This window comes from Thalassophryne amazonica, chromosome 1 (assembly GCF_902500255.1).
Source record: "Thalassophryne amazonica chromosome 1, fThaAma1.1, whole genome shotgun sequence".
Lineage (NCBI taxonomy): Eukaryota > Metazoa > Chordata > Actinopteri > Batrachoidiformes > Batrachoididae > Thalassophryne > Thalassophryne amazonica.
The window spans coordinates 10,381,405-10,394,513 of NC_047103.1; the positions used below are offsets into that span (position 1 = coordinate 10,381,405).

At 41.0% G+C, this 13,109-nt stretch overlaps 1 protein-coding gene across 1 annotated transcript in view; it reads right to left on the reverse strand.

Annotated features, from left to right (window-relative positions):
- Window positions 1-13,109, reverse strand: part of cntnap2a (contactin associated protein 2a) — a 1,233,088-nt gene that overhangs the window by 589,300 nt on the left and 630,679 nt on the right. The window contains 1 exon segment of the mRNA XM_034162408.1: window positions 2,372-2,515. Within this exon segment, the coding sequence (XP_034018299.1) occupies window positions 2,372-2,515 (144 nt within the window).

Here is a 13,109-nt window from a genome sequence, read left to right on the forward strand (position 1 = left end):
GATCCTGTTTGCCAAATAAAAAAATAAGGTGTGGCCAGGCACAGAGGTGATGCATCACCCATCACAAGAAAGAGTTTTAATCTGAGATCACCAAAAATGTGATTTATTATCCAGCAATGTTTCTTTCAGGATGGCGACACTCAGACGCAACTTACATAAGCGGGTTCACATTGTACAAAGTATGTATACACTGCTTGCCTGCACATATTTTGACCGCTGTATGGAGGTGGCCTCTCATTTTAGGAGAGATGCTTTTCCCCTCTCTCCCTCATGCTCTCCCTCATGTAAACATGCACAAAACATGTACTGTTCAGCACATGTGATAAATATGAAAATATTAGTATGCAGCCCTGCTCAAAGCTGTTGCACTTCAGTTATGTGCTTATGTGGCATATCTGTGATGGGAGTTTGTAAATGCTGTTTGTGATGGAAACAAAAACTCCCACAATTACCACAGGTGACAAAATACACAGTAATAGTATAAAATACACAATGAAACTGAACTGACAACAAATATTATATGAAGTAAACATAAACACTAATGAAAAAATATTAAATTTTACCTTACTGCTTCACCTCAGGCAGCTCAGGCTGCCACTTGGTGCACTGTTACAGGTTGACGCTAATCTGTTGACTCACCAGAAAAATCTATCTCGTGTTCACTTTCTCAATACCACAGCACTGTGCACATGCCACACGATGGTTTAAAAGGGAATGAGAGGTGCCACTCTGACTGATTGAAGATACATTAGGACTACAATAATGCTTAGTGAACATAGTAATTCCAGCCCTTTGTACGTAGCACTTGGATTGGCATTTGGCTTTTGTGCCCTCCCCAATTTACCTTAGACCCCACCCCCCCCCCCACAAATGCTGGCACCACAGTGCTCCACTTGTTTTACACCCTCCAAGACAGACACAAATGTGTTGGGCCCGGTTGATCTCAGAAGAGCGTTAATGCACCTTAGTGTGACAAGTCTTCCGTCTTTTCTGATGGTGCTGAATACCATTAATCCAAAAGATAGATAGATAGATAGATAGATAGATGATAGATAGATAGATGATAGATAGATAGATAGATAGATAGATAGATAGATAGATAGATAGATAGATAGATAGATAGATAGATAGATAGATAGATAGATAGATAGATAGACAGACAGACAGATTTATTGTCATTACAAGTGCAACGAAATTTCTTCACATCAATCACCTCAGATGAATTGAGGAAATGTGAGTGTGGGGGGGCCGCAGCAGTGTCACTTGCAGCTGCAAGCTCGGGGGGAGCGGGAGGGTGGAGGCAAGTGGGGAGGGTGGTAGGGGTGGGGGGGCAGGGTCCCCCAGGCCTGATTTCAGAGGGAGAGGAGAGAGGAGTAGATGCGACCGCCCTCGCCGGAGTCCCAAGCTCCCCTCATTCTGTGTTTTGATCATGGTGTACAGCACTGACTCATATGTTGGCTCAAAATCTGCCACAGCTGTTGAAATGGGTTGACATCTGGTGACCACTGAAGCCACAGCATTTGATTCAAACAATTTTCCTGCTCAAAGAATTCAGCAACCCCTCGTGCCCTTTTAATGAGGGCATTTGTTGCATTTTTCCACTCATTTATTCAGGATTTTCTTTTAATTTAGCATCCATCTGTAGCTTCATCGGCAGTGGAATTCAGCTTTAACAGGTGTTGTGTCCAAACAACCAAAGGCCAAACAATTATGGGCAAACACATATTTAACTGGGACCCCCTAGATGCTAATTACAGACCCCCTACTGGACTGCATCTGCACATCTAAAGTTGTTAAAGCCTAACATTACCTTTTGCAATGCACAAGCAGGTGCATTTAATCCCAAAAATATACACACACACACACACACACACACACACACACACACACACACACACACACACACACACACACACACACACACACACACACACACACACACACACACACACACACACACACACACACACACCACACACACACACACACAAAATAGGCTCCCTCATGTGAAAAGTGTTTCTCCAGCAGACTGTTTCATGATTGACCATTTGCAAAGCAATTTGTCTGTCCCGACTCAAATGAGCCCTTTTGAAGAGGTGGGAATCCACAGAGGCAGAATTTAGCCCCGTATGCGGCCCCCTGGGCACCTATGAATTTGGCACCTGTTGTTATCTTGATGAACTGCATTTGAATTAGCTGGCTGCAGAGATCCATTGTACAAATCTGGTCTACCAAAAATTAATAAGCAAATAAAGCTATCACAAGGACAGAGTCCACCACACTTGTGTGGGTTTTTTTTTTGTTTTTTGGCTGAATGGAGGTACAGAATCCATCTTTACAGTCTGTAGTTTATTTGGTTTATTTTACTTACAAAGCTGGAGGTGTCGAGTTTCTTTCGCCGGGCCAGGTCAGTAATGTTGTCTCCGTTGTAGTTGATGCTCTCCATACAGCCCTTGAAGTTCTTCCTCCCTCCTCCCACAGGCTTCCCACTGTAGGGCATCCCCCCAAAACTCAACTAGGGAGGAAAGCAAAAAGCTCAATCACCTTCGAGAGACCAAGATCAAGAGCACTGCCAGAAAATGACAAAGAGCTACATGATAGGCTAGTGTAATTACAACCCCATTTTCAGTGAAGTTGACACGTTGCATAAAATGTAAATAAAAATGGAATACAATGATTTACAAATCCTCTTTAACCTATATTCAATTGAATACACCACAAAGACAAGATATTTTAAGATCAAACTGATAAACCTTATTGTTTTTATGCAAATATTTGCTCATTTTGAAATGGATGCCTGCAATACATTTCAAAAAAGTTGGGACGGGGCAACAAAAGACTAGGAAAGTTGATGAATGCCCAAAGAACACCTAAGTGGAAACAGGTGAGTGTCATGATTGGGTATAAAAGGAGCATCCCCAAAAGGCTCAGCCATTCACAAGCAACGATGGGGCGAGGATCACCACTTTGTGAACAGTTGCATGAAATATAGTCCAACAGTTTAAGAACAATGTTTCTCAATGTTCAATTGCAAGGAATTTAGGGATTCCATCATCTACAGTCCATAATATAATCAGAAGATTCAGAGAATCTGGAGAACTTTCTACACGTAAATGGCAAGGCCGAAAACCAACATTGAATACCCGTGACCTTCAATCCCTCAGGCGGCACTGCAATAAAAACCAACATCATTGTGTAGAGGATCTTAATGCGTGGGCTCATGAACACTTCAGAAAACCATTGTCAGTTATCACAGTTCGCCGCTACATCTATACAAGTGCAACTCTACCATGCAAAGCGAAAGACATACATCAACAGCATCCAGAAATGCCATCGCCTTCTCTGGGCCCGAGCTCATTTGAAATGGACAGACGCAAAGTGGAAACGTGTGCTGTGGTCTGATGAGTCTACATTTCAAATTGTTTTTGTAAAGAGGAAAAAGACCATCCTGATTGTTACCAGCGCAAAGTTCAAAAGCCAGCATCTGTGATGGTATGGGGGTGTGTTAGTGCCCATGGCACCATCAATGCTGAAAGGTACATCCAGGTTTTAGAGCAACACATGCTGCCATCCAAGCAACGTCTTTTTCAGGGACGTCCCTGCTTATTTCAGCAAGACAATGCCAAGCCACATTCTGCACGTGTTACAACAGTGTGACTTCGTAGTAAAAGAGTGCGGGTACTGGACTGGCCTGTCTGCAGTCCAGATCTGTCGCCCATTGAAAATGTGTGGCGCATTATGAAGCGCAAAATACGACAACAGAGACCCCAAACTGTTGAACAACTGAAGTCATACATCGAACAAGAATGGGAAAGAATTCCACCTACAAAGCTCCAACAATTAGTGTCCTCAGTTCCCAAACGCTTACTGAGTGTTGTTAGAAGGAAAGGTGATGTAACACAGCGGTAAACATACCACTGTCCCAGCTTTTTTGAAACATATTGCAGGCATCCATTTCAAAATGAGGAAATATTTGCACAAAGACAAAGTTTATCAGTTTGAACATTAAATATCTTGTCTTTGTGGTGTATTCATTTGAATATAGGTTGAAGAGGATTTGCAAATCATTTTGTTCTGTTTTTATTTACATTTTACACAATGTCCCAACTTCATTGGAACTGGGGTTGTATACTGACAGATATTTAAGCCATTCCCTCAATAAACAGCCAGTATACTTCCAATAATAATAATAAAATAAATATTTAAACGAGCACAACAGTGGCAAATCCTTGAACAGTTCCAGGACCCCGGTGATTCTCTGGGTCATTATGGACCAGCAGGGAGACTCTGAACTGGCTCATGGCAGTTGTTCAGCTTTTCATCACCATTTTCTGTTATTACAGAATTACAATAGCAACAAAATGAGGAAGCTGGACCAGGTTGTAAAAGGACAGATTTTGGTACTTTGTGGAAATGTGTCATGCTGAGTGATTGAATGGAGCCACCACAACTACAATGATTTGTTATGGCTCAATTAGATTCCACTGCAAATTAAATGTCACTGAAGCACTGCTGAACCTCCAGTCCAGTCAGAGACAATTACGTCAAGTAATTGACCGTTTATAGCAGGAGATTATGCAAGTTAAATTTGGCAGAAATGGCACTGGTGTCTGACAGAGCTCATGGAAGAGTTTGAACACCAGTTGGGACACTGGAGGAGGTGAGCGGTCGCAACATTCTACATCGAGAGAGCAGTCACACAACGCCCATTGGACCATGTCGGAAAGGCATATATATATATATATATATATACACACACACACACTCAAGAAAAATAGAAATGCAATACGTTTTTGGTTTTAATTTTTCATGCATTGAAGCAAAAAGAGCTCAAGTTATTTCCAGGATTGTGAATGCTTCCTTTATGAAATGATATTATACATATTTACACAGATAACCTATAATACGTCCCAGAAACTATATGTGTAATTATGGAATGATTCCAATTGAGTGCAGTATGATGCAAGTGATACAATTCTGTGCTTAATGCAAACATATATTTTCCATGGTGAATTACAGTAAGCCAAAAGTGACATTGTTCACCTTGAAATAGACATTTTTTTAAAAAACCAAACCTTGTTCAGGTTTTCACTGCAGAGCATTGGTGCTGCCACTGCTCTGCTTTTGTTCACCACTGGGGGCAGCACCAAATACCTTAGCAGAAAGGGAAACATAGTGGAAGTCCAGAAGAAGACGCCAGCTGGGGATAGCCTAGTCTCATTTCCCTTTCTGGACTGGTTTGAGTGTCAACTGGCTAGACAAAAAAAAAAAAAAATTGTGAATTGGATGTACATTTCAAACAGGTATGAGAGCCTTGTGCCAAATTTTGGATATTTACAAGGGACCAAAGATGCAGACGCAATTTCTAATTGAATAATTAAGTGATTTACAGTGTTAAGAATCGATCCATCAAATGGTTCATTGTACATTTAGATTGACTCAGGGGTCCATGTGTCACCACTGTCATATCTATTACATTAAAGGGTAACCATCAGTGCTGTAGTCGTGTCCACCTCCCAGAGGTTAAAGCCAAGTCAGTCTCCTGGGTCTCAGAGGCCAAGGGCGACGTCAAGTATTACAGACAGACAGTGGTGGGCACACTTCCGATAATCTGATAACAGATAATTACTGAAGATAATGTTTTCGTTATCGGATTACCTTTTTAGGTAACTTTAAAAACCATTATCGGACTAATTATCTTCTGATGAAATGTCCTCCGATAACTTTTGGACCGATAACGCAGTAAACCCGAACAACAGCAAACATTTTTAAAATTTAAAATCAGTTGAGACCTACCTGTTAAAAGTTTCCTAACAGATGTATATAGTTCTACCCTCTGCAAACAGTAGAGAGATACTTCTAGGCAAAAAACACTCTACCTCTGCAAGCAAAGGAGAAATAGTCACAAAAAAAAACAAAAACATTTCCTTTAACACCATACTGATATGCTGGCAATATCACCCAAGTCATCCAGATGCATACATTTTTAGCTTATGGTTCAAATTTAAACAAAACTAATTTTGGACAAGTTATTTAAAATTACTGTTATGTCTGAAGTTTTATAAAGTGAAAATACCAGATATATGTTTTAGTTTTAAAATCATGTGCTAATTTTTAAGGTTTTGTGAGCACATTCTGAGCCCAGCAGTGCATTATGGGTGGGACAGGGTGGTCCCGACAGGACAAATGCATTTCAGACACTCTGTTCAGGCTCCACGGACAGCAGCATTAAACTCTAGTGCCTAAAACTCTTGTGAATATATTCTCTGGGTTTATAGACGTTATTGTCTTTGCATTTGTTAAATTCCACGCATCTTAAATGTAGCAGACGGATTATCTGGGATTTTGTTTTGGAAAGATTTCAAGGCCTCTACTGCCATCTACTGGCCAGTGGTGTTGATGGCAGTATTTTTTTTTTTTTAATAAATTAAGTTTAAAAAAAACCATTACAAGACAGCTCTGCAGTGTTTGCACAGGCACAGTGTGAGCGCTTGGACACTTGTAGCTCTTCAGCAGCAGGATACCCTCATGATGGCCGACCAGAATAATATCAAACAGGTTTGATTTTCATTCGACCATATGATCGGCGATCAGGAGGTGGTCGTCAGATGTTAAACGCAGCTTGTTACTCCATGTACACTACACGATGCAGGACGCGTGATTAACCTGAAACTCGATCCAAAAAATTCTCTTGCACAGTGTAAAGCCAACATTTATTTGTCAATACTGAGTGCACGTTTTACAACATCATAAAACGTGCGCACATTCTCTCCACATGTAAAACATTTTGCGATGACACTTCCAGGGCTCCGTAAAAATGCCTGTTTTTACAAATAAAAAATGGAATATTTTACAAAGCACATTTATCTCAATTATCTGTAAACACCAACACACAACACACGTCACATTAACGTGTTGGATTTACATAATGAATGATTGAACCAATCAGTGTTTAGCAGAGGCACATTTGACCCAGAATCCTTTGCGATCTGTCTGTGTGTGTTACAAAACCTCAGAATTAGTGCATTATTCAACATTAAAAGATATACGTTATATTTTAACTTTGTACAAATGACAGAATTGACATTAATGGAGTTATTCTATCAGTATTCACACAAAACCATAAGTCAGGATGCCTTTATTTTTCAAGACCTCCGCCTGACCAGAGCATTGTGATTGGTAGAGAGCTGGTTTTGTGACTGCTCTCAGGGTGCTTCAGTGCTGTAGCCGCGTAGCTTCCAGCAGGGGCAGCATGTTCAAACATAGAAATGCTGACTCATTGTTTGAGTCTTATATCGCTTCCAAAAGCGATCGTGGTGTTAAACCTCAAATTCAGCTTGTTAGTAGTTGCAAATGTACCAGAGACAACACTGGAATTTATCGGTTATCTGTAAATTCCGATGCATTTTTGGGTGATTTATCTTTATCAAAGATAACTTTTCAGTTATCTGATTATCTGTTATCGAAGTTAATTTTTTGGTTATCTGTGCCCACCACTGCAGACAGACTTTAGTAGTTGTCGTGGCCCCTTCTCCTGCATAATTTCAAGCCACAGCAAAGTGAGTCCATTTGTATAATCTTTAGCATATTTTTGTGATGCAATGTGTTCGCTCAAACTGGTGATGGCATATAATAATGCCTGGGTTGTGAAAAGCCTGTTTGGGAAGATTTTTTACACAGTAGTACTTGCAGACATAGCATAGAGTAATATCTGTCCGTGTGCGTGTAGTACTCTGGTGTCAAAATCCAACCCCTCGTCCACATCGTGACACCTGGATAATGGGTCAAGTAGGGGACTGCCGGTTGGGGAGAAATACGGTGGGGACCTTCTGTTCCCCAAGGCCATTATATAATCAAGAAGGCCCAACAGGAATCCTGAACATGGGACAGCTAACTGGGCTCTGTTGAAACAAGTCCTCAGTGGCGGATCAGGTGACACCTTGTAACCCATCGGCTGTGAAGGCGGATGAAGGCTGCAGCAGGTCCTCAGACCCAGATTGTCTGGGATTTCTCAGTCATCGGACCAGGCTAAGGGTTTGTCAAGGACCATCGGTTTTCCAGTATACAAAGACATTCCCACACTAAACAAACCCATATACATACATGTGTAGATCCATTGATCAATAGACAAACTTCCTTGCCACTGAGGGATTGCTACCATGACTCTGGCGACTAGAAAAAGAATGAATTCCATCACTGCATGCACAGACCATTCTGTGCATCAAAATTATACTTGATGAGTGTTTTTTGTTTGGTGGGAATTAAACAGTGCAAAAAATAGGTAAAAACGAGCACACTCAAACTGGACTCTGCTTATTCTTTAAGAGCGATGCCAAGGCCAAGAGAGTCATTCCAAGCCCAGGCATCAAAAACTATGCCTCGAGACCTCAAACCCTGACAAACATTAAGCTAGTCATTGGGGAAACCACCCACTGTCTTTTGAATGGGTGGTTCGACTAATGTGTATTTGACTAATGGGTATTGAGAGGCCAACCTTGATGAAACTATGTGACTTAAATATGATTTTCAATTTGTATAGGACACTTGTTACACCCCCGTTATTATTACACCCTGATTTGTTCGTGAGCACTTTTCCTTTGTCAAGCTAATCCACTGACCTGACAGGTGTGGCAAATCAACACGCTGATTAAACAGCAGGATTACTGCACAGATGGGGCTTTGACTGAACACAATAAAAGCAGACTCTGACATGTGCAACAGGTCTTTAAAAAGACCACATGAAGAAGCTGGAGGTGGATGTCCTGAGCTGGTGAGGTGACACGTGGTCTGTAGTGTTCAGGTTGGATCAGATGTATTGCTTAAATCTCCAAAAGGAAACTAAAGACTTTTTATGGTTGTGAAATGAAACATTCAACTCCTAGTCAACAACTTTGGCATACATTCCTGCAGTCAGTGTGCCAATTATACACAGCACCAAAACATGTCACATTTGTGACACTGTGTTACATGATAAAACTGTACATTATAGAGTTACTTTTTATTGGCACAAGTTATGCTGTAACCATGCTGTTTAATCAGCATCATGATTTACTACACCAGCCAGGTTGCAGGACTCTCCTGGCGATGGTGACGTGTTTTTAAGGAACATGGATTAACAAATTTGTGAATAAAATCTGAAATAAATTAGCCTTTTATGTGCACCCAAGAAACTGCAGATCTGTTATTTCAATGGATAAAAAATGGAAACTAAAACACAAGTGATGCAGCAATATGGAACCACTTGATTGGAAGGACCATTTTCAAAAATTATTGATCAAGTTAATTTCTAATTGTTGTGAGACATTTGTTTAGTTTGGTAAATTATAGCCAATTTGTCATCAAAAGCAGAGTGAATGTTGACAGTTGGCATTAGTGAGGAAAGCCACCAAGACATCCATGACAACCTTGACATTTTACAACCATCAGTGGCTGTGAGTAAAGACACTGTGCACCTCAAACTAAAACTGGCTGCCTGAGTGACAAACCCAATCATTATTTGCTTTCAGTTATAACAGAACCACAAATAAGAAAATTTTGGGGCAGTAGGAAATGCAAAAAAAGAGCTAATTTCTCGAAACATGTCAGAAAATGAATACGTGAATATTTTCCAAGTCACTGAACATGTCTTGCTGGAAGCAGATGAGTAAGGGAAGCCACCAAGTCAACTCCGAAGGGATTATAGGCTTCTGTGATCATGGTTGGAGAAACTGTGCATCGTACGTCTGTTGCATCACTAGTTATACAGCTTCATGATGAAGTGATCTCGAGAATTTTCTTAAAATAAAAATGTTAAATTTCAGCTGAGGTTTTCACAGGAAGCTGTGAATGGGATGCAACAGGCAAAAGTTGCACTTTGCATAATTTCTCCACTCAAATCCACAGAAACCTAAAATTCATTCAGAGCTGTCGTGAGTGTCTTGGTGGCTTCCCTCACTCGTCTCCTTTTAGCGTGGCCACTCAGTTTTTGAGACCTTTTTTCTGATTTGTGATTGTACATTCTGACAGACATCTAAAATGCCAAAAATAAAGAACTAAAAACTTAGCAAATATTCAAAAGCATATGACTTAAACGTAAGATCAAAGACAGTTGAGACATTTATGTCCAGTGGTTATTTACTATAATAAGAAACAATCACTGCAGAAAACATGATAAAAATATGTACTTTGTGTTTTTCAAACTTGTTTGAGCTTGACGTTTTTGTATCGTGAGCAGCACGCAGCTCTGAGGAAGTCAAGATGATGGAGGCTGCTGTGCAATTACCACAGCTACTGTGCGAGTGTGCGTCTGTGGTGACGCTCCAGTAGTTTCAGTAATTACTTCCAAGAGTAGACGTAAAAGCATCCGGCTATTTAGTCAAAAGGCTCAACAGAGGGCACACGCAAATACACAGACTTGCACAAGCCGGCTGGGATTGGACCGTGTGGTGAACCTTAAGGCTGACCACAGTTCACTCATTCGGGTAATAACACTGCCGGTCACTGAGCAGGGTTCACCGAAGAAAAACACAAACAAAACCATCGGGGTCACCTGCAGTATAGATTTCTCAGAAGATCCCTTAGTTCAACAGCTTCACTTTAATTGGACTGTGGTTTGTCCTGCCCCATTCCTCAGCATCCTATTTAACACTGGAATAGATCCGCTGTATCAGCAATACCTGCTAAAGGTCATGCAGCAACACACAAACACACACACGTGCAAACAAAGGAATTTCATACTGATTATGTGTTCCAAAATCATTTTCCTGCATTAAGTATTTTTTCTGAACTCTTTGCATCCCATTAGTGAGCACCATTAATTATCTAAGATTTATGGATTAAAAGTGTACCACGGTGGTGAGACAATCCCTGATTTCCTGTGTGGTAACGATGGACTACGTCCAGTACAGCCAAGTCCAGTTTTCCACCACTGATGAGGTGAATCCGGAAAGTACAGCAATAAAATATGACGGGTATCATGAATTAACACATTCAAAGACACTAGCAGGAAACCGATGGATTACTATTCCATGTAGGGAATGCAGTCTTGCCCCTAGTACCTCAGGGTCTTGTTCACGAGTGAGAGGACAATGGAGCGTGAGATTGGACGGAGAATCAGCGCAGCAGGAGCAGTATTGCATTTGCTCTACTGTACTGTTGTGATGAAAAGGGAGCTGAGCCAAAAGGCGATGCTCTCGATCTACTGGTCAATCTTCGTTCCTACTCTCACCTGTGGTCATGAGGGTTGGGTCATGACCGAAAGAACAAGATCGTGGGTAAAAGTGGCCAAAATGGGCTTCCTCAGGAGGGAGGCTGGTGTCTCCCTTAGAGATAGTGTGAGAAGCTCAGTCATCCGTGGGAAGTCGGAGTAGAGCCGCTGCTTCTTTGGGTTGAAAGGAGCCAGCATCTGCTAAGGATGCCCCCCAGGCACGTCCATCTGGGAGAAGACCTCGGGGAAGACCCAGGACTAGGTGGAGAGATTATATCTCCACACACAGATCCCCCAGTCAGAGGTGGTCAATGTGGCCCAGCAAAGGGAAGTCTGGGGTTCCCTGGTGGAGCTGTTGCCCCTGCGACTTTATCCCAGATATGTGGTTAAAGATGAGTGAGTGAAAGACACTCAATAAAATGGTGAAAAGTTTTTGGTTTGGAGTAAGTGTCACAAAATATGATTTTATATTCTGCAAAAATAGAAGTGGCCGTAACTTCAATTTCTTCAAGGATTTATGGTATCAAGACGACTTGTGATTGTGATTATTTCTAAATACACTGATTTGAAACTTGATTTTCTAGTAAAGTTCACTTGTCAGGTTTCGCCTCTTTTTTTATATTTGTGTTTTATCACTTTTGTCTACATCGTCGTCTGCAGTTCCATTTTTATTTTTCACTTCTGTTAGTCATGCCCACTCACAGTCTTAGTATTTGACCAGTCTGTGCCCTCCAGGTTGGGCTTTCTTCTGTGTGTGTGGATATGTCACTGCACACAGTCTTGTATCTCAGACTACACACCTGTATGATCTTTTGCCATCACACACCTGTCTTGTGAATTGGCAGCAGCAACGGTACAACTACCTCCAGCTTTCAGTCAGTGTTTGTAGTTTGACATGGTCTGTAGTCCAGTTTCTTCATCTGTCCTACATTTCAGATTCATTGTTCTGTTTTTTTTTAGCATAGCGCCATCTTTAGGCCTGTCTCCCATTTGTGGTGTTCCTGCCCTGTCTGGTTAGCCTCCTTTGATTTAAATAAGTCATGCTCCACTAGCAAGATTCTCCAGTCTTTTCTGCCAAATGTAAGACAGAATGACCCCCTGGTTGCTGACCTGGAGTCAAGGTCACCCCTTACAAAAAAAAAAAAAGAAAAAAAAAATGCAGAACACATGTTGAGCCTCACGTAGAACGTAGACCCTCATAATAAGATGTGAGCCTCATTTTATGCACTAATGCGGTAATTATGTACACCATAGTGTCACTTGTGAGGCCCCCAAACCATCACTCTTCATACCCAAACCTGACTGTTGTAACACTTGGAACACACTGCAAACAGTGTTCCCGGAGCACTTACCACTAAATTTGGCTTAAGACCCCAATTTGACAAGTAACAGTCCTGCCTGGAGAAAATGAAGTTGGGTACAATTTCACATTGTGTTTTATACTGAACAAGCTGGGGTACCCGGCGCTGCCCGAGTTAACCTGTTTTAGAGATAAGCCAAATGCCAATCATTTTAATCAAAACAATTGCCCAACATTTGTTTTTGTAACGCTGATGTCTTATAAATATAATATTTAATGGGCTAAAGTTTGTCCAGCAGAACTATAAGAGGTGGTCTCCCCAAACTAAGTAGAAATACTTGGTTTAAAAGACAAACACATTTGAAGTCCTTCATGCAAACTTTGTTTTGCAAACAAATTCATAACAAACTACACACAAAAGGTAGGTAACAGTAAACGTAAATATCAGTGAATCAAAATTGAGATTGGATGTTGGTATAGTGGTAGTGGTGTATTTCACAGTTTTTACATTGCAATTTTACAAACATAAAATGAATGTATTCAGACAGGAAGGCAAACTGGGTTGTACAGGACAGTCAGGTGCTTAACAGTTGAGAACATAAAGTAGCTGAAGGAAGGAATTAA